This window comes from Amblyomma mixtum, chromosome 3, assembly GCF_055824585.1.
Source record: "Amblyomma mixtum isolate Tamu chromosome 3, ASM5582458v1, whole genome shotgun sequence".
Lineage (NCBI taxonomy): Eukaryota > Metazoa > Arthropoda > Arachnida > Ixodida > Ixodidae > Amblyomma > Amblyomma mixtum.
Window position 1 is genome coordinate 47770895 of NC_143014.1, and position 23041 is coordinate 47793935.

The 23041-nt window shown below is 42.3% G+C and overlaps 1 protein-coding gene and 1 long non-coding RNA gene across 2 annotated transcripts in view; one reads left to right on the forward strand and one right to left on the reverse strand.

Moving 5' to 3' along the window:
- Positions 1-21893, forward strand: part of LOC149350060 (uncharacterized) — a 33553-nt gene extending 11660 nt beyond the window's left edge. Inside the window, exons 4-5 of the mRNA XM_089579090.1 lie at positions 8488-8678; positions 20478-21893. Of these exons, the coding sequence (XP_089435216.1) occupies positions 8488-8678; positions 20478-20691 (405 nt within the window). The 3' untranslated portion in view covers positions 20692-21893. The remainder of the gene's footprint in view (positions 1-8487; positions 8679-20477) is intronic.
- Positions 1265-8746, reverse strand: LOC149350061 (uncharacterized). Its single transcript, XR_016290223.1, has 2 exons — positions 8492-8746; positions 1265-1360 (listed from the first exon to the last, which is right to left on the reverse strand). It is a non-coding gene; the product is annotated as an uncharacterized LOC149350061 (long non-coding RNA).
- Positions 21894-23041: the final 1148 nt, after the last annotated feature.

Here is a 23041-nt window from a genome sequence, read left to right on the forward strand (position 1 = left end):
GGATTGCGATGGCCGACAGCCCTTCTTGTGAAAACTGTGCCTGTGAAGAGACAATCAATCTCTTGTGTGAGTGCCCTGTCTTCGTTAACGGAAGACGTAAGCTACGTTGTGCTCTGGACAGCCTTGATTCTCGCCCTTTCACAGAGGCCAAGATCCTCGGTCCGTGGCCACAACAGTCTACTACCATCAAGGCTTACAAGGCACTGTTTTGTTTTTTACGAGAGACTGCCTTGATTGACAGATTGTGACTGTGTCTCTCGTTCCTTCTCTCTTCCCTTTTTAATCCCCTCATTCCCTTCCCCAGCGCAGGGTAGCCAACCACAAACCTTTCTGGTTCACATCCCTGCCTTTCCCCCTCTTTGTCTCTCTCTCTTCACTATGGCATCCCTCATAGCCTGAGTCACTTTGGGACGTTAATCCTCACAAACCAAACCAATTGTATCCAATGAATGTTTGCATATTTGACAAGCAAGGCAGAACTAATATGGTTCTTATAATAAGAACTATCAGCAGCTTAACCTACTAAATTGTATTCATCATCTGCAGCACCACTGTGGTCGATATTAAATAACTGCGCTCAGTGGGCAAGTGCCACTGACTCCAGCATGAGGGCCTCATAGATGAGGTATATAATTTGGAGCAGATGTGTGTTCTCAGGATGCACATATTGAGCTAATATATGCTACTATTGTCTGAATGTGTAGTGTTTCTTGTGTGTGATGTATGTGTGTCTATTGGCTTTGATTTCCATAATGGAATGTTAATTTCAGTTTTGTAGTAAAATTGTTGATTGGTATTAGCACAGTGTTTCCCTGCAGACCTCGCAAATGTTTTCCCAAGTTGTAGAAATATTCCTCACACTGCGTACTTTGCGAACTTAAGTGAGTTATATTTTGTGAATATTTTCTGGGTGCAGTAACTGCCTGGCCTAAAGGGTCCAGTTGGTCGGGTGTCTAAAAACACAACTGGAACCAACGGGTTACAATTGGAAAATCCAATTGGACTATTGGTTCTAATGTTTTTTTTTTACTAGGAGGTAGCGCTGTGCAGTGGCATTGACCTGTTTTTCCTTACAAATGATGAACTGTCCTTGTGCCATAGGTTGAAATGTCTGATATCAAGGACTACTTGGTGCACACAACTAGCTGTGTGATGCATGAACAACTCAAAGCAAAGAAATCCCTGGACACACCAAATATCTCACGAGTGGCTTCGTTCAAGAGCCGTAACTCCAGAAGACTGACGCAGAATGCTCACTGCCCACTTTGCACTGCATCAGCTTTACGTTGATTCTGGGTCGGCGGAGACTCTGAAATCCACTTGATGCTTCACTGCCAGCTTGAGTGTCCTGCTGCACTGCCTGCGAATGACATTGGGGAATGAAAAAAGTGATCGAATGAAAAAAGGATCACTTTTTTCGTGTTTTCATGGACAGCAGATAATAATAATAACCACTTTATTTCTGCCTCTGCTGCAGAAAAAAGCTGTCATGAACAGCTTGACTAGGCTGCAGCCCCTATATACCAAGCAGCAGGGACAGGCTGGAAAACGTCACACGCATCACAGCTTCATTTTTGAAATGAATGGGAAAAAAATAGCACAATTCAGAACAAAACAAAATAATAAGATCGTCAAATGAAATCTCATCTGTAGTTCTGGACACACAGCGTAAATTTCATGTTCATCAGAGCAGGATTCACATGTTCAAGCCCTTCATGTATCAAATAATAGCACAAATAACAAGCGCAATGGAAAAAGGAATTCAAAGTGTAGGGAAAGCAAAGCTACAGCTTAATGATGCCTAAAATTTGGCACTGCATTCATTGTACATATGACACAATTCTCGATGAGTGCAGGTGAACAAGTTGAAATCGTTCGATTTGTATGCATTTAGAAGAGAAGGGAGTGTATATTGCAGGTGCTTTTTTCCTATGTATATGCGTGCTGTTAGCATCAACCAATTTTCAGTCTGCCTGAAAGGGTCGCCCTTTTTCTTTTTTTGCGAATTTTCCAGATGCCAAATGTGATTGTCATTTTTGGTTTCTATTTTAAAACGAATGCTCACGTTGTATCTATATAGATCAGAGTTTTTGATTACACCAGTTGCTAGAAAAAAAACTTCGCTTTGTGTTCTATGGTTTCCTCTTAGGACAGTGAAGAAACTTTTTTTGCAAAACATGAATTTTTTGTAGACAGGAATATGTTCAGTGCCCCTAACAAGCTAACAGTAGTTAATGTGAAAATAAAATATTGAGGTGCAAAGAAGCAAATTAATCAGTTTAGGAGGAATGTATCTTAAGCACGCAATCATACCAGTTACTCTGGCCAATTGTTTGACAACATGGTTCACGTGATCTTCCCACAACATATTTGAAGAAAATACTGCACCAAGGCATTTAAAATGATGAACGCTTTCTATTTGTCTTGAGTTAAATGTGATACTATCGTGTGGGGAAACCGGTTTGTTTTTCAGGCGAAATATTGCTGCTTTTTTCTTTTTATCATTCACATGCATTTAATTTGATCTTCGATGGAGGCGTAATTCTAGAGGCCCATGTATTGTGCAGTGTGACTGCACGTTAAAGAACCCCAGGTGGTCAATTTCGGGAGCCCTTCACTACGGCTTCCCTCATATCCCGAATTGTTTTGGGACATTAATCCTCCATGAACCAAACCGATCTGTTATTGCAACCGCATGGAGTGCAAGTGACAGTGATCATGACAAAAAGCCGTGATAATGCAGATTACTGGTTGTAGCATGCTGTTGACACTGCCAAAATCCAAGGTAACTTGAGAAGCAACCACCAGCAATGTCCATTCATACTGATGTTTGGTCTATCAGTATCAAGTGTATTAAAAATGCTTTGCTCTGACCCTGTACTTTGGAAGTCATTGTTAGGCATTGGACAGTGGCTGTCAGAAGCATGAAGGCCAGGGTGTTCTGCTGATGTGGCCAGGTTTTAAAACTGAGAAAGCAAGGTGATAGTTCAGCTACGTAGTGCTGATGCCCATGGCTTTTCTCCTTAGCGTGATGTCAGGTTTGTAGTGGTTCCATATATACCTTCAGCATCACTGCATGGTCCTTGTGGCACCACTGCAAGGCAAGGCTCAGAAAAGAAGGCATCATCAGCTCATTTTAAGAGATGATGGGAGTGGAGCACTGCATGGCTCAGGTTTACCCAAAAGCCCGGGCCGGGCCAGGTGGATACATAAAATTTTTGTCAGGGCCTGGGCCAGGCCTGGGTTTTGAATTGCGGGCCCGGGCCGGGTTTGGGGTGTAAAGTGATGGGCCTGAGCTGGGCTCAGGCTTGTGCAGTGAACGGGTAGATTCACTGAACGCTCACTTATGTTGTTATGGGGTTAACAGATGACAGGTCAAGACTATTTCCAGAGTCTAAACTTATTAATCTTCGGTAATATGTCATGTCACATGGTGAGCATGCAGAAAAATTAAAACAATGCAGAAAACACAAAATAATTTATTCAAAATAGCATACAGGGTCTGTTCTGAAAGTAGTAGGACTGGTTTTTTCCTGGGCGAACGGGCGGACGAGAGGTGGTCTGCGCGTGCACGATCGTTGAAGGGGGATATTGGGAATGCTGGGGAAAATCGGCAGTCGGCTCTCGGCCATTGAAGAGAGGAAGTCGCTTGTACTGTGAACCCCTGTCGAAACGTCTCGTCACACAGAATCGTCGAGCGTTTACTGGATCAGCGATACGCGATCAAATTTTGAGTAAATCTTGGTAAAACGGGCAAAGAGACTCACAACATGATTAAGGAGGCCTACGGTGACACTTCCATGAGTAGATCAGGTGTTTTGAGTGGCACAAGCTTTTCCGAGAAGGTAAGGAAAGAGTGGAGGAAGACGACCGCTCCAGACGCCCTTCGACCAGCATGACCAACGTAAATGTGTAGCGAGTGAAACATTTACTTAACAGTGATCGTAGAATGAGTGTCAGAATGATTGCTGATGACTTGAGCATTCCTCAAACCCAAGTTTTTGAGATCGTGACAGAAAACTTATCCATGAGGAAAGCATGCGTGAAGTTGGTGCCGGGAGTGTTGTCAGAGGACGAAAAGACCAAGCGGTAGGATCTTCTTCCACATGTGAATGAGGACCTCGATTTTTTGCCCAGCACAAGGCGGCAATGCTGCCTCAGCCCCCCTACAGCCTTGACTTGGCCCCGCCAGACTTTTTTCTATTCCCGAGAATCAAATCGACGCTTGAGGTGAAACATCACGGATCGGTAGAGGTGGTTCAACAGGCCGTGACGAGGGAGCTAAACAGCATTCCGGTCCAGGCGTTCCTGGAGCTGTACGAAAACTGTAAAACTCGTTGGCAGCAGCGTGTAGGTGCGGAAGGGTGCTACCTTGAAAAATTGTAATCGTCTGTACTATTCTCTTGAATAAATTTTGTTTAAAAAAAATGAGTCCTACTACTTTCAGAACAGACCATGTATATACCATTTTGTATTCCCTAAGCTGATTTGCACTCTTTGCAAAGCTCTCAGGTTCTGAAGCACTGAAAGTCTTATCGACACAGTACTTTTGCTTGCCAGCTTCTTAACTTTGTGAAATCGTTATGCATGAAGCATAGTATGGCGTCCGCTCACAAAATTAAACTATTTGCTTTAATCATTCCGACACAACCTGAGACTAGCAAGAATTGTGTGGCTGTCTTCGCTGTTTTGGTGCTAGTTTTTCAGCTCTGAGTGCATTAGACTTGCCTCCTCCCGAGCATGCACCTTAATTGGCTCTTTAATGGTACACATTCGATATTAATGAGTCTCATATTTCCTGATAATCGTAGTATTATTTCTTCTCCTTTGTGGGGGTACTCCCCCGGGTGTCCCAGAGCATGTGGGTAATTCTGGGCCTTGGAGGGTGCATCCAATAAATGCTTAGCTCATGCATACCATTCATGCAGTGTGGTTTCTCTCCTTTCGGTGTGTATGTTCGGGCTAAGCACTTTTCATAATGTATGGCACAATATTTGTCTTTTGTCTGTCGAGTCCTGCCTTTTCTTTCAAGTTTTATGCCCTTTAATTCTTCAAAAGATTTCTAAAGTAATGGTCTAAGATACTACAGCATTAACACTCAGTTTCAGCGAAGCATGGGGCCTGTAGAAGTTGAAATCTTCATTGCGTAATATATCCGAGCCCAATTGACATTCCTGCGTTTTGTTTATCTGGATGGTAAGAGACAAGCAGCAGCGGGAGAAACACTGTTTGAACAGACACAAATAGACGGACACCTCGCTGCCTTGTGGTCTCGCATCACTTCTTGCGTGTTGGTAGCGAACCCATTGAAATGTAGCAGGCTGTTTGACATATGCTTGTGAAAATTAAATCCAAAACTAAAAGGCTGAAAAGAGGCTTCAATTAATTTTCAGCAAATTGGTATGTGTGGCATTCAATGCACTGTACTTTCTTTTGGGCTAAAAAAATAAGGTACCAACTCAAGCAGAAACTGTAGAGTTTTATACGTCTATTCTAACAACGACGCACTCTTATTCTCTGCAATTCATAGTAACAACAACATTTTTGTTTCTGTACTGTGCTTATAGCTTCTGTGTTGATTCGGGCCTAAGCTGGGCCCACTTACTTGTCGGGCCAGGCCGGGTAGGTGAGAGCTTCCTCGGGTTCAGGCCAGGCCTGGGCATGTATTAGAGGAACTGGGCTGGGCTAGGGCGGGTAACGGTAGAGGGCACAGGGTCCATGCTGGGCCCGGGCCATTAATTACGGCCCGTGCAGTGCTCTAACAGTGAGCCCTTGAAATGGAACTGCACCAGCCAGATCAGAATGTCTCGCACCTGTAAGCATTGAGTAATAGCATCAATGCACTTTCTCTGCTGTGGATTACTTATCCTTTCATGCATTTTCTGTGTTACATCTCTTCAGTGCCTGCCTATTGCCTACTGTATTTTGTAGCTGAGTAAAAGTTTGGAAGTGCAACCAACAAATGATATCTTAAATTTCGGCAAAACCACCAGGTGCATGTTGAATGGTTATCTGCGTAAGTGATAAACCCATTCAGTGCCTGAAATGACCAAAAACGAGACCACTATTTTCTCGTTCAGTAAGCCCAGGGTGAGTCTCAGTAGGCAGGTATTTTTCAATGTACCAAATGCAGCACTGCCTGCAGATATCAATACTTGAGCTCATGGAATGGGAAATTTTTGAATATATTTGTACTAGAACAAAATATGCCACAGCTGTTTATATTGTTAAGGTGCAAAAGGAAAACTGATTTGTGAGGACTGTTGGGCAATGCTCAGCCTGGCGCCAACATTTTCACAGGAGAATTGAAACAAAGAATTTCATACGCTTTCATATAGAAATCAAGACACATACGCATATTTCATGTTCAAGGAATGCATACTATGTCATACACTAATAACATTGGCTCAGTGTACACATCCACAGAATGAACTTCTGCTCCCATATACAGGGTGTTTCACCGAAGACTTTACACAATTTTTAAAACAAGATCTTTGAGTTAAAAGAGCCCTTTTTCGGCGTAACATTGTCAGCTGTGTAGTACATCAGAATACAGTTAAGATGCGCTAACTAGCAGGCTGGTTAACTGATATTAAACTGTTACTATTAGGTTCCTTAATTATTGAGAGGCATGTAGCCCACCGTAAGTAATATCCTTATCAGTTTTTAGAATTTTGAAAATGCGGTTACCCTCGGCATTGTGGCCCAACAAATTTTGGCTATTTCGATGAGTTACGTGCACTGGAGAGGTAGCTTTGGCCGCACGCTTCTTGAAAGTGCATGTATTTTGACACAATGTAGCCAGAATTTGTTGGGCCACAGCAGCAAGGACAACTGCATTTTCGAAATTCTAAAAACTGATATGGACATTACTTAAGGTGGGCTATACACCTCTCAGTTAAGGAGCCTAACAGAATAGTTAAAGATAACTATTCAATATTAGTTAACCAGCCTGTTAATTAGCACACCTTAGCTGTATTCTGATGCAGTTCGCTGCTGACAATGCTATGCCAATTAAAAAAAGTGCTGTTCTAACTCCAGAAGTTAATTTTTAAAAATTGTGTAAAGTCGTAGGTGAAACACCCTGTATATATACCCCACTCATGAGACGCTTATACTGGGGTCAGTGGCACTGCCCATTGAGCACAGTTGTTTCATATAATTTCGACCGCAGTGGTTGCGAAAATATAGTAGGTTAAGCTGCTGATACCTCTTATTAAAAAAATTATATTAGTTGTGCCTTGTTTGTCTTATATACTAATGTTCACGTGGATTGGGGTTCCGCTTGATGTTTATCTGTGGCCACTTGCAGTTTAGTGGCCCACTCTGGAAATCACTTGCTTTCAAATGGTGCTGCCGGAAAGCAAGTGGGACCATTTGTAAAAACTATTTCCTTTCAAATAGCACCACTTGAAACCAAGTGGGACCCTTTGTAAAACCACCTGCTCTGAAGTGGCACCATTTGTAAAACCACTTGCTTTCAAATGGCACCACTTGAAAACAAATGGGACCATTTGAAATCCCACTTCATATTTTCACCTGGGGCAGTTCTGGCACTACCTGTGTAAGCTAGCTACCAAGCCGTTAGCAAGCACGGGCAATAGGAAAAAGACTAACAAAAAGGTTCAGTACAGGGTATGAACTTCAAACGACCCAGAGCTTTCCTTCAGTGATGCGTGAGACTTACATAGCAATACAGTAGTTTTGAGTGTGCTCTTGCCCACATGGTTATTTGGTCAAATGGAAGGTTGCACACTATTACATCTAATTATTTGCTGTTAGAGTGGATGCCATGCTGTTAGCTGCCTTGCGCCTAAATGCCCTGGGATTTTAGTGAGGTTCTAGTAATGTGCTCTTCATATACTATACTTAATTTCATCAGTCGAATGTTATGTGCCTTCAATGCCTGCATAATGCTCTAAACTCTTAAAATTGGCTACGGCATTCTGCTGCCGAGTACAAGTTTGCAGGTTGATTCTCAGCCACAGCAGCCACATTTTGATGCGATGAAATGCACAGTTGCTACATGTTGAGGTTTTAATGCACATTAAAAATTCCTAGGCGGTCGATTAATCCAGGGCCCTCCACTACAGTACGCCTGATAGCCCTTAAAAATTAGTATGAAATACTGCATGAGTTATATATGGCCACAACATGGGGAGCAAGGCAAGGGTGCTTCTGAGTGATCATCTCATTTAAAGCAAAAGGGAGTGTGTGATTGGTCATACCAGTAAGCGGTCTGCAAGTGCATCACTTTATTGTTATCTGTAGTGCATTTTCAATCTTGCTTTAGGTAGTTTTGATGAATTCAAAGCCTGTGCTGCACTTTTCCAAGTTGCATACAGAGCTATTGCATGTTTTTTGTTTATATATATATATATATTTCTGATAGCTATACAACTGCACCTTTTGGAGTGTATCTTTTTTTCAGGCCATTCAGTTCTTTCAGTTCTCAGTGGTAATGTGCACTTTTTATATTTCTTATAGATACCTGAGCATACTCGACGAGGCATTCTGAAGAACGGCATCAACTGGAGGCGTACCATATCTGAGTCAAGTGATGACCTCTCAGCCACGTCTTTCGATTCAGACTTCTCATGTCCAACCAGCTCCCTTGAAAGCATCCAGCCCAAAAAGTCAGTTAGCTTCAGTGAGAACATCAGCCACATTGTTTACAGGTATAGTGCTTTTTATTTGTGGTTTTTGCTGAGTGCAGTGACTTTGTTTCTTCTACCTGACAGCCATGTCATCATCATCATCAAGATGCAGGAAACATCCACTGCAGGAAAAAAAGCCTGCCCCATTGATTTCCAGTTAACCCTGTACTGTGCCTGCTGTCGCCACCTTATCTCAGCAGTTTTTCTATTTACCGACACTCTCCCATCCTTGGGTATAGTTCCATTTCCTCAGTTCTTTTCACTTCAGCTAGGTTATTTCATTTCATTTATTGAAGCTTTAAGGTCCCATGGGCGTTACGTAAGGTGCGGATGAGAACAATGTGAACAACATATTGATACCAGTTCAACAGTGACAACAACAACAACAACAAAAAAACAAAGGAATGAAACAAAGCAGAAAATTATCATAAGAGAAGAGGCAGTAGCACGTACAGGATCAGATTATTTGGTAAGGTGAAAAACATCATGCAAAACACAGATGACTCACTAGTTTAGTGCGAAAAAATTGCTCGATCCATGCATGAAGCAGTATTATTAGGCAGGGCATTCCATCGGGCTATCGCATCCAGGAAGAATGAATCATTCATCACCGATGTGCGGACTTTCATGAGGGCTATTGGATGACTGGTTTAGGCAAGGGGATATTTTTGAAGGAGGCTGTAGCAGAGGGTGCCTTGCTCTTTAGCATAGGGGAGTTTGTTCTCTAGTCTGTGCTACTTTTCAACAACCCTCGCATTACAGAGGAAGCAGGGCTGGTCCCTGAACTGCATAACCTTAGCACTTGCACTGGCCAAATGTTTGTGCCATATTTCAGCAGGAAGAACTCTGCTCATTGAGTAGCATAGTTTTCATACAAATTTTTTAATGTCTCTTCAGTTAGTGTTACATTTAGAGGCAAATAAATGTCATTGTCATGCGGCTTTCTTTATTTTGCTGCATTTGTCAGGCTAAACATTCATGTGGAGTTAAAGAGCAGCGATTGCATTGCACGTTCCTTCTTGTGGAGTGGCAGAGTAATGTTATAGAATGCTAGAGTATCGTTCACATCCAGTATGGTGCATACAAAGCATCTTCAAGGACATACATCTCTTTGGAAATAGGTATTCTACACTTAAGGTGCACTGAGACAGTAGGAAAGTTGAAATTAAAACAAAAGAGCTTATTTTCTGAAAGGGGTTCACACTCAAAGATACATCATGCAGTATCTGTGAGGACTTTTCTGCTACTACCTGCTTCATTTGTAAGGAATTAGTTTGTTTTCCATGTGAAAAGGACGTCTGCTTCAAGCGCTGGTACCAAAAGTTGATCACTGGAATGAAATCTTATTTCCAAAGCAGCTCTGAAAAGGCTGCAAAGGAAATAAACCCTTATTAGCTAGATGAACACACCTTACTGCTACCTATCATCAGACAGTCATTTTTTAACTTTGAAGGCCGCACTTCAGAACACAGAAACGACGCTTCATTTTCCATGCTTTACTCTAACATTAGAAGCACTCTGTCCAAGCGAACCGATATCAGCGTAGTATCTAGTCTTGAGAATGCAACATCATTGTGTTAACGGAAACGTGGCTTAAGCCTGCTGTCAGACTTGGAAATGTTTCCTTACTCGCCTGAATTGGTAATATATCGGCAAGATCATTTAATCAGTGGAGGCAGTGGTGTCTTGATCGCGGTAAGAAAAGACATCTGTCACTCTAAAGTACACATTGACACTCCCTTAGAGATGCTTTGGATCACCTGCAATAGCTCGTGTGGGCTTATCGTGTGTTGCTGTCCCCCGAAACTGAATTCAGACTTTATTAAACATTTCGACGCCCTAAACTACCTATATACCAAGTACTCACGTGCGAAGTTCATTCTTTTCAGAAATTTTAACTACCCTCACATAGATTGGTTTCAGAATTCATGCCCAACTTCTGAAGAAAGCACCAATTTTGTTAACTGCCTGTTAGAATACCAGCTAACACAGGTGATCACTTAGGCTACTAGAGACAACTAGCAGCTCAAACATACTGCATCTGCTACTAATGTCTGATCCTTCTAGTCTGCAGACCCTTCATTACCTCAAAGAAATAAGCGACCATAAGGTTATCCTCACTACTTTTGGATTCCTGTGCCAAAAAAAAAAAAAAATCAACTAACAAACAAATACTTCTGTATGACCGCGGTGATTATTAAGCAATAAACAGGGAGCTGGAAAATTTCTACAGCCCTTACAAAAGCGGATTTCATGCGCATTCTACTGAAGGAAACTGGTGCCTTCTTTAATGTAAGCTGAATGACCTCGTTCGGAAGTTTGTACCACCACAACTATTTAACAAAGCATCAGCCCCATGGTTCAATACCACAATTAAAAAGCTTATAAATAAAAGTAAACTGCTGTACAGGGTAGAAAAATTGAAAAATAACCTAACTGTGTGGGAGGCATACAATAAAGCTGTTTAAGAAGCCGCGAAGCAAAATTTTTTTGACACAACTGTACCGAACGTGCTTAGAACAAATCCCCGACAATTTTGGGAAGCAATCCGCCTCAAAACAAAGCGGTAACCATCACTGACAGTTGTGATAAACCGCTCAATGACAGTGATTACACAGACTCCTTCAACCAATTCTTTTTGCTCAATCTTCACACAGGAACACAGCCTGAATTGCCCCAAGTCCTCTCGCCCTCTAATCACTGATCCATGGTGTCAGTAGTAATTACGCCTACTGGTATCATTAATATAATAAATAATTTAAAGCTGTCATCAGCTACCGGTACCGGTAACATAAATTGTAAGATATTGAAAAGCACAAAGGTAATAATTAGTGAGTTTCTGATCATCATTTTAATGCAGTCACTTTATTCGGGCTGTGTACATAGTGAATGAAGAATGGGGATGGTCGTCCAAGTCTTTAAATCAGGTAAAAAGTCATCCATTTACAACTACAGACCTATATCATTAACCAGCGTCTCATCTAAAGCCATGGAGCACGTTATTGTCTCCAACGTTATTAAGCACCTCAAGCACCATTATTTTGTACACCTAGCACAACACAGATTCCGTAAAGGCCTTTCCTGTGAAACACGATTAGCTACATTTCTTCATATCGTACACGTTAACCTAGATAATATCTTAGTAATAGGTGCTATCTTGACTTTGAAAAAGCTTTTGATGAAGTTCCTCATGGCCGGTTAATGCAGGTTATCACTTTTAAACCTTTACCCATTTGTGCTTGCATAGATTGAAAATTTGCTTAGCGAGAGAAAGCAGTTTGTAGTAACTAATAACATAGCGTCTAACCCTGCCCCTGTTCTTTCTGGCTTTCCCTAGGGATCAGTGCTTGGCCCACTTCTCTTTCTTATCTTCGTTAATGATCTTCCTCAGTGCATAAACAATAACATAGGGCTTTTTGCCGATGACCGCGTAATTTATGCTGAAATAACTAATCATGAAGACAGTCTGAGCTTACAACATAACTATGTCAAAAATGGCAAATGTCCTCAGCGCTGATTGATATGTGGTGGAAGCAATGTTTATGTATAGCCAGGAACCGTATTACAAGCTTAGCACAGTGTTGAAATACGATATCCTTACACTGACTTGGAACTCAAAATTTTCTTTGTCATAGAGCATGTTGAAAAGTGCCAATTTTTTTAGAGCTTATAATACAGCCCGCAAGAAAAATTGTCACAGGACTACATGCACTCTCTTGTTGCAATATTGGTACCTTCAAATGTGCTCCAGATTGAAGGAAAATGGTAACTGAAAACTGTGGTGAATAAAAAGGCCACCGGTCAGAAAGGTGATTCTACGTGGGTAATATTGGTTTTGTTATGACCAAGATGCTGCACTAGGAGCACTACCATGCCGTCATTATTTTGCAGCATAGTACAGGCTATTTCTAACAGTCCAGTGTAGTTGCACATATGCCGCAGCATCATGATTTTGGCAAAATGAAGCACGAGTGCTTTATCACAAATCCGTCGAGGAAACTTTCTATATATACCATTGTCCAGCCAATGCAGGCGTCAGCACCAATTCCTTCCATAGCATCCAGAGGAAAGTCAACAGAAGCGTCGTGTGTTTGTGACAGCAACGTTATCCAGCAGAAAAAAAAAATGACCGATTTAGTTTACTTGGCTAAATTCGAAGTATGTGCACAAGCACGTAGTGTTTCATTTCACTTTCTGTTTAAGGCTCAGGCTTCAGCAAAGTTTGGCGAAATCAGTGGTTGGGGCCCTTCGTGGTAGTGCACTATAAAATTTCAGGACCGCATAAAGCACCTTGAGAGGGCACTTGACAGTGGTGTGTTCTGGGTCCATTGTGCAATGGAAGTTGATGAAGACGAAGACGTGCAGTGCACAGCGCGAGAGAGCAGCAGTTTAACACGAGGCGTGATCGGCGAGATAGCACAGTGCTCTCATGCAGTGGCCAGCGAAGCTGATCTGTTCGCGCCGCCAGGGGTTCGAAACCCAGGTGCAGTGCAGTCGAGGCAATATATATATTTATTTCTGCAGGTCTAGCTGGTTTCACATAAAAATGACAGCAGATTTTTTCGAGATTGGAAGCCTTAGTGCTAGCGCACTAAAAAAGAAATGTCATCTCTGAGCAGGATTCGAACTACCGCCAGCAAAAACAGAGGAGCTTTACTTCTGGTGCCGCAGGCAATTCGGCCACCACCGCAGCCTCTCATACTGCATATGTGTGCTGGAATTATTCATTTATTAACGTCAGTTCTCCCCTCCATTCACCAAGTGCACTGAAGTAGTTGAAACCAAAACTAACTGGAATTTCTTACCCCTGGCCTTGCTTTGTGTAATCAATTTTTTTCAGTCTGCACGTTTTAAGGCACTAACATTGTGACATCGGAGTGCACAGTCACATGACAAGTTTTAAATCTTGTGGGCTTCATTTTAGGGTAAAAAAAATAAAAAAGGAACAACAGAAATGGACATTTCTCAACTTGCTCTACAACTTTTGCATTGAAAATCTTATGCTAAAGCTAACAATTAAAAGGTTAGCTAGCTTATCTTTGTTAATTAACAAACCAATAGCATTTAAAAGACATGCTGACCTAGTCAAGACGACTGCCTATAGCCTTGTACTAGTCAAATCTTCATAGAGCACATTTTCGTTCTTTAAAGCTTGCCAAGTTAGCTTACAGACCTCGTACATTGGATTGATGCCCACGCTAGGCAAGTGCATGCAAAGCATACATCCTATGGTTGTGGACATTTTCAACGGGTGGGAGTAATGGCAGCTCAAACTTTTGAAGTCAAAGCTTGAGTTCTGTTGCGTGATTTTGCTGCGAGTGAGCTTTTTTTCTGACGAGGTTGGCTTGTTAGGATAGTGCTCCACCAAAATTACTTGCAGATTATGACCTTGCTGTTTACTCTTGCTATTTGTGGGGTGAACTTGCAATGACATGTCTGACATTTGGTAGCCAGCACCATTGGAGGCTTCTTGGGACCCTGACTTTTATGACTAGAAGACCTGATGTCTGAACTTGAACTCTGACGTTGTTGGCTTGAGGTTAGGTCAAGTTTGCTTGGTGCAAACGGCGAAGCAAATGCTGGAGCTCGCCGACGTCCAGCAAGCATTACAGCTTGATTAAATGTGCTAGCCTGTGGATGCCATGATAAGCTAGCTTAACAACTTTAGGGCCATCCACCTTGTTTGGTAAGCACTCTCAGGATTTGAGCAGCTTATCCTGTTTTTAAGGTTAATCCTTTTGGTCTGTGATTAATCCCATTGCACTTGCCAGCCTCCTGTGATGTCGCACCAGCAGGTGTAATGGGATTAACCAGGATGTCCTGAGAATCAGTCCATACCATTTGCTGGAGGGCTTAAGTGTGTGCCACTACATCCTGGAGTTTTATCTGACTTTATATTATGGCTTTTTCTAATCTGCACCTTTAGTTGGAGCCACTGACTGCTTTCTACAGTTGGGGTAGTATAACAGATAACAAATTTTTCAAAAGCAACTGGTACTGGTGGTACGTGTTACAAACCACTGAAAATTGCCTTCCATGATTCCTGCTGCACTAAAAATCATATGTCCATTCCTCCACTGCAAGAACCTTCTGGTGCTCTGTCATCGATTCCACTGACTGCGCTTTGCGTTTTCTGTTTGCTCGTGTATGTAAGCAAATTACTGCCCAATTTCTCAGCTCCTCTATTCCCATTGGCATGTTCCATTCATGGTGTTGAAAAAATCTGGCTAACAGCTGTCCTCTCGTTGCCATAAGGAGATATCAGTAAAAATCTGAAGTAAATTTGAGGACAGGGATTTCACCAGGCTCAGGAAAGTGAAGTTTCAGAGCAAGGCTATAAGTGCTGTGTTATGCGTGGAGAACTCAATTTGGCCCAGATGTTCCTTACCTCACTTTGCAACAATTCGGCAAGTTATAAAAGCTTCAGAGCTTCTTAAACAAAATGCATACGAAGGCGGCAGTGCTTATTGTGCAGTAGTAATGTGGTTATAGATAATGGCGACATTTCACCTGCCACCATTGCACAGGCTGTGGCATGTACATTTTTCTTCTACTGTTCTGAAATGCATGCATGCATTTTAGCAATAATGATGTCAAGATCTGTTAACTCGAGACATTGCTAGAGGTTCTGGCCAAGAGTAATACAACACTGTCTGCAGAATGATGAATCTTCAGGGTCTTGTACATTGCAGTAATAGGTCTGTATGTTGCAAAAGTTTGTACATGTAATTTTTTTTAGTGTGTCTGTTTGTGGCCACCAGTTATGCACATTTTAAACTGAACTCTGCCTTTTGCAGTTGAAATATGGTGTAGAGATGAACATGTAAATGATGATCAGTGATATACTCGAAATCGAACGGAAGACATTTTGCAGAATTTACTGTCATAACTACCACACTGTTCTGGCAGTATATTTGTTATTTTTGCATGGCAGAATTGCAGTATCCAACAAGGTAAAACTGTCTTGCCTTTTAATGGGAACACTCCAAATTTGCACTTGTATGCTCTTGTGAGATTGTGGTATCAAGCTCTACGTTAGATTAAAGAGGCTCTGAAACACCTTCTGAAGAGAGTACATAAACTCACTCAATCACTACGTTCTCTCATCATGAACACTTATGCTAAATAGTACATTCCTACACACAGAAGAGAACCCACAATCACGCTCCTCCATAATTGTGTTCAGAGATGCCTGTTGGTTGGATTTTTTCAGGCATCTTGCAGCTTCCATGTCCACGGCGAGTCAGCAGCGTCGCTCTGACGGTTTAAGAAGCTTTGGTTGCACTAGCCAAATAATGGCTGTGACATGTAGTTGGCGTTTAGGTCATGTCAGGTGGGAAAAAAATGATGAGACATCTTATATTGTCATTCCAGCTCTAGAAGCAGGCTGATTTAAAGGTGCACTAAAGAGGATTCTGTGATCATCTTTTTACCACAGGAACTCCATCTACGTGCTCCGAGCATTCTTGGAAACATTGAATCATTGTCCTGTGCGACCGATTTCCCTATTAGATCATATTAAACGTCCCGGCTCCCACCTTTCCTTCTTAAACTGACCTCCGAGAGTAGGAGGAGTCAACCACCATGTGGAGTGCCTTTCAGCCAGTCATGTGGTGGCTTCGCTTTTTACAACAGATAATTTACAACAGATGCCCATTGCAAATAAAAATACACATGGGCTGTTTCCTCTCGCAGATCGCTCTGCGTCTTACTATGTATCACTCTGCTGATGGCAGAGCAGCAAGCTGCCATGCGACTGGTTGAAAGGCACTCCACATGGTGGTTGACTCCTCCTACTCTCGGAGGTCAGTTGATAAAAAAATGCAGCAGCCAGCATAATAATGCGAAGTTTCTTAGAATGCTTGGAGCATGTAGAACGCTTGGAGCGTCTAGATAGAGTTCCCGCGGTAAAAAGGCGAGCTCAGAATCCTATTTAGTGCACCTGCTTATTAAGCATTGTAGGTAATCACGTATCAATGATTGTTTTTTTCGTGCCTCATGTGACCTAAACAGCAGCTACAAGTTGCAGCTATCGTTTGTTCGAAGAACCCGAAATAGCGTGAAGAAAAAATTCACTTATAAATTATTTAGTGGTCGTAGGCAAATACCACATTGTGACCCATGTATTCTAATGTCTAACGCATCATTTAGAAGAAGAAAACATGCAACTAAAGTTGGTTGTCTATGGTCCTTTAAAGGGGCACCGCAATTCTTTCCTCAGTACCGATTAATATCGTTAAATAGATTCATCATGTGTTCTAGAGACCAGCACAAAAATAATTATTGAAATCGGAGCATTCAAACAAAAGTTATTCCACTTTGAAAATTCAAAATAAAAAGATGAGACGAAAACTCGTTTCACTCCCTCATTTCACTCACCCAGCACTGAGATTGGACGCTACCAATCGGAACCACACCTAGCACATACGCAGCAGAAGCTTGCATGCAGTTGTTGCTTTGTCGGGGCAGCCCAGAGCCATGCATTTTGACACCGTTGTCCCCCCCCCCCCCGTGTACCCAGCGCTGTGGACAGGGCAGGGGTGACTAACAGCAAAGGAATCTCCCCGATATTTCTGTGTGCACTTGATGATGTTTGGTGCACTTAAAGGGGCAGAGGAAGGCATGTTAAAGTCACACCAGCTGCAAATTTCGCATAGCACTGCAGAGGCTGCAAAGCAGCTTTTCTCTGAATCTGTATTTCATTGCATGACACTAAATACAAGAATTTCCAGTGTTGAGTAATTTTTGGCTCCTACTAGGATATAAGAGCATGTTCTCAGACTGACTATATTGCTACAAATGGTCACTGTGTCGTACTGAAGTCTGCTTGAATGTTGACCCCGTGCATATTGGCATGAAGCTTGCTTGCTTGAAAGTGTTTCCTTACTGGTGCGCACATAATTTGGTGTACAAAGGCTTCCGCCATTCTTAGGTAAACGAGAGCAAAAAAAACACTAGACAGGAGTTTTACTTCGAAACCCATGGTGCGGCATCAACTACGGCATGTTTTGTGCTGTGCTGCGACATCACAGCTGGTATTGATGTTGGCAGGCAACTGCGGTGATCAAGTTGTATTGCTAAACTAGACTTGAAAATCAGTTGCTCTTCGGAACAGTAAACCTGAGACAGAAAGTCTACGAACACAACAGAAAGTTGACGAGCCAGTGACCACGCCTGCCTCCCTCCAACGGCGCATCTGCTTCATCCTACGACGTGATTGCTCATTTTAAAACCAGATGTTGCCAGGTGTCAGATTTAGACACGTCCCTTGGCAGCGCAGGTTCCATATGCACTTTCCAGACAAGGGTTGTAGCGCCGAAACAGACAACACACAGAAGCTAGACGGGACAGGCGCTACTTCCAACTGATTCGGCGCTACAACCCTTGTCTGGAAACATGCACCAACTAGCCCCCCAACAAGTATTACTCCGTATGCACTAATCTCTCATGGTACCACCATGGAGAAGTAGTGCCATCTAGTTCCTGATCTGGTCATGATTGCTATGTTAGCTTTTCTGGGAGGGGGCTTTTTTAAGGAGAAAATTGATCTGACATGACACTCACTGCTCCTATCTTAATCTCGCACCCCCGTCACCAGCACTGCTTGCCCTTGACAAATGTGCACAGGTGCAAGTGACATATGCCAGTATAAACAAATAGTGTGGCTGGAAATCTTGACATTGTTTGAAGTTTTAAAAAAACAGGAACTGTTATGCTAAGCTGACGTGGCCATGTTTTGCGACAACTGTGGGGCAGTGGGAAATGAGGCAGACATGAATAGGACACACACAACTGCCACTTGGCTTGGAGCTTGTGTGTGTCCTATTCATGTGCATGTCATATCCCGTTGTGCCAGTCACTGCAAAGCATGTCTGACCAACCTGCCCAAACATTTACACTTCGTAAAGGCGTGGCCATATTTTGAAGGCTTTAAATTTGGTGTACCAGATGCAATCAAAAATATGGAATACATGCGAAAAGCGTTCTATGCATATTTGAAAATACTTGTGCATTATATTTAAAAGTTTAATCAATGCTTAGATGATTTTTAAAACTGTTTGCATAGATTTTTGCTACCTAACACTGCTTCTTCCACAAGTACGGCTCATTTGAAGGATTCAGTCCTGTACATCACTTTCTTGCACTGCCCTCTTCACGTATGCTCGACAAATTTGATATGTCCACATGCAGAATCACTTTGCGCTTCACTGAAAAGGACATGTTCTGTACAAAGGTGGCATGAAAATTCTGGCGTATTTGTAAATCAAGTATGAAACATATTGCTTAGGATCAAAAGCGTTCAGGTGAAGCCTAATGCATTTTTCTTTATTACGCAACTGTGCGGCACTGCCTCAATAAACTGACCACGCCGTGTCTATATGTGTCATATCATCATCATCATCATCATCAGCCTGACTACACCCACTGCAGGGCAAAGGCCTCTCCCATGTCTCTCCAATTAACCCTGTCCTTTGTCAGTTGCCGCCACTGTATCCCCACAAACTTCTTAATCTCATCCGCCCACCTAACTTTCTGCCGTCCCCTGCTACGTTTGATTTCTCTTGGAATCCACTCTGTTACCCTTAAAGACCAGCGGTTATCTTGCCTTCGCATGACATGCCCTGCCCAAGCCCATTTCTTCCTCTTGATTTCAACTAAGATGGCATTAACCCGCGTTTGTTCCCTCACCCACTCCGCCCTCTTCCGCCCTCTTCCGAACGTTACACCTATCATTTTCCTTTCCATAGCTTGCTGCGTTGTCCTTAACTTAAGCTGAACCCTCTTTGTTAGCCTCCACGTTTCTGCCCCATAGGTGAGTACCGGTAGGATACAGCTGTTGTATACTTTTCTCTTCAGGGATATTGGTAAGCTACCATACATGATCTGAGAGAACCTGCCATATGCACTCCACCCCATTCTTATTCTTCTAGTTATTTCCCTCTCATGATCAGGATTTGCGGTCACTACCTGCCCTAAGTAGACATATTCTCTTACTACTTCCAGCACCTCGCTACCAATTGTGAACTGCTGTTCCCTTGCTAGGCTGTTGAACATTACTTTGGTTTTCTGCATGTTAATTCTTAGCCCCACCGTTCTGCCATGTGTCATATATGAAATTACAAACCAAAACAGTAAAGTCGCAATGGCTAGTACAGAGTACCTTTCTTTATTGCTTTTTCTTTTCTCGAAATCCAAGTATGAGAAGATATTCTTGCCGAATACTCGCCTGGGGTGTGTATGCTATAAAAAAATTGTGCTGTGTTGAAGTGCACTGAAATAGCAAGAAAACAGTTCCAAGCTCAGTACAGCGTATGCAGAGCCCACCGCTCGTCTGCTGCACAAGCCAGTAACAGGAGGAGGGTCCGTTCTCCTGTTCAACGCCCGCTTTCTTCTTCGCCCGTGAAAGTGGTCCATAGAATTTTTGAAGTGAGCTATGCTCACTATTGTAAATCAGTGTCTAAGAACAACATGTAACTGATGAATACAAAGTGGGAAATGCTTTGTTTTCTTGAAGATCTCACTGAACTAGCATTTTCTCTTTGAAGATTTAGCCGTAACTTCTGGCCTCTCTTACTAGTTCTACAGAAATTGCAGTTAAGATGTACTTTCATGAAGATCTCGCTGAACTAGCATTTTCTCGAAACAAACTTCATTATATGAAAGACTTGGTAAACTATTTTGTACTGTGCATCTCTGTTGGTTCAACTATGCACCCCTGTGGGCTAAGAGATGCATGTTTTTGCATTGTCTTGTTGTGTAAACTGTTTCAACTGAGTTAACATTGTTGCAGTCATTGTATCTGTCTTGTCTCTCATGCAGGGCCAATTCAAGTGTGTTAGCTCGGCGTCGCCGAAACCAGAAGAAAGCAGCCAACAAAAAGAAGGCTGCTGCTCGGCGAGCACTCAGTCGTTGCAACTCAACTGACACATCACTCAATCATTGCGACTCAACTGAGACATCGGGTATTAGCAGCGGTAGTGAAGCTAGTCTTGAAGACGTCTCTCAGAGCTGCCAGCCATGCCCTTCGGAGTAAACTGCGGATTCAAGACCTCCCGACTGTTAGAGGCATTGTATTGAGCCAGATGTGGGTGAACTCTGCACAGTGTTGGGCTGCACAAAGTGTGATTCCCACTGCTTCTTGAGATTTCCACTGACAAGCCGGTGCTAAGTGGCTTTTCCAGTCTCTTTGGTGCATGAGACAGAGCCACATTGGTTGAAATTTTCGGGCAAAAGGAACCCTCTACTTCCTTACTGCATTGAGCGCTTTAAGGGACATGCAGCTTTCTTGCATTACTAAGTTTTGCAAGAACTGACTAGATTTGTAGGAGGTATTTCTTTGTTGCTGTTTGAAGTGTACTTCTTTGTTACTATTTGAAGTGTATTGCTAACATTGCTGGGGTGTTTTTGTGAAGGAACCAGCTTTCTTCTTTTTTTGGAGAGGCATCATTAGTAGTCTAGTTTTCTACAAAGTTTTCTGTATCTTTTGCAGAGAGAATAAAATATTTACATTTTGTTTTTTTTTACTGGTATACAAAGCATTTTTTAGTGAGCCATTTATTAGCTTCCTATGCTTTGGGCATTGCCATTTGTCTTTATTTTCACACTGCATTTACATTTTTGATATTTCAGTGCAGTTCATCTGTGTTGCTCATTTTTTGAGGCCAGTCACTGTTTATTTTTACATGTTTTGTCTTTGTCTGTCTGTGATTTTTTCGTGGTGTGCAGTTCTTGTTGCATTTGCTCGTTTTTGTATTAGCTCTTATTTCTGTTGGTCATATTAATGTTTGTCTTTTTTCATTTTTTCTTCCTTGGAGATGGTTACAAGCTGGTTTAGTATGGTGTTTCCAAAGCCTTAGCTGCTAGTTACACTTGTTGTCCACGTCAGTTCCCTGTGATACATTATACATAGTACAAACACGGTGAGCTCTTTCTGCCTGACGGTGTCTTCCCAATGTATTGCAGCACAAATGAAGTTTCACTGCCCAGTTGTTATGGACCTACAAAGTTGGTGACAGCAATGTCTGCTTGTAAAGCCAGTAACTGAAAGAATATTTTGTCTAAGATGTTGCCATGCTTGTTTACAAATTCAGTGTGTGCGTCCGTTTTGCCCACCGACCTCTATAGTCTACTTTAGGGTGATTTAAAAATTCCATATATGTGCTTAGGCTGTTCAAGGATCGGATATGCTTTATTGCGGTGCAATTGTGGCTTTAAGAAATATATCTTGTCTTTGCAGAGCTGGCTCTGTGCTTATTTCACTTCTGACAAAGTTTGGTAAACAACAAATGGTCATGGATATTATATCCTTGCTTCCTTTGCAACCAACCAGAATACTCCCATAGTCTGCTTTGAAACCTGGGTGTTCCCTGTGGCTGCTTTGCAGAGGTCAGCCAGAGGTCAGAGGAGTTGCCTGCTAGGAGCATCGAATAAAAACTGCCATTTGTTGGAATTAAGTTCAGAAACACTTAAATGTATTGCCTGTTACTGTGCATTTCACTGATTTGATTGCTAGGCATGAGCAAAGTTGTCATGGAGTTTGTATCTTGCACAGTTTTACTGCTCGCACGCATCACAGTAGTCTGCTGGCTAACCTCAGAGTTTTGGCCCCGTCGAACTGCTAGACTTAAATAGGTATTATATGTAAGCATTATGTATGTAGAATATATGCAGGTATATAGATAAGACATGCGAGCTCCTCAGCGTGATATCAGATTTAGATTTTAAAAAATGGGAGATCGCGAAGTACTGCTTTTGGAACCAATACAACTTTTACATTACTTACAACGACATTACTTGATTCACTTCTATCCTGAAGTTACATCAGCTAACGAGCAGACAAAACAGTCCTTAGGTGCCAAAACAAGGCTGCAGAGTGTGTGGGGCGTTACTATCATGGTACAGCATCTTGTAATCCTATTCGGTAGCTTCTTGCTTCTACATTTATCTGTTCAATGCGTAACTAAAATCAATACAAAGCCCCTTATAATATCTTCATGGTGTCATCACGTTGACTGGATGTTACTTCTTCGCCATACAGGCATGCCCACATCTGTACAGATTGCATATAAGTTGCATTCCTACACCAAAACTGTGACTTTTGTCTTTGCACATAACATGTTGAACCCACACCTCAGTGCCCAAACTGTCACACACATATGCAGACATAGAACACTGCCTTACACAGTGCCACTCAGCCTTCCAGTCCCCCGCCTATCATTTCCCCCCATCCCCACCGCGGCCCATCTGGCTCGCCTCCCTGAATCTGAAACTGCTACGCACCCTCGTCGCCTTGACTCGGGACCTATCGAACGCCTAGCAGAAAGGCTGTTTTAATAAAAGTGTCACACCACCACCAAGTGAAAAACAATGCAGTTATATAACAG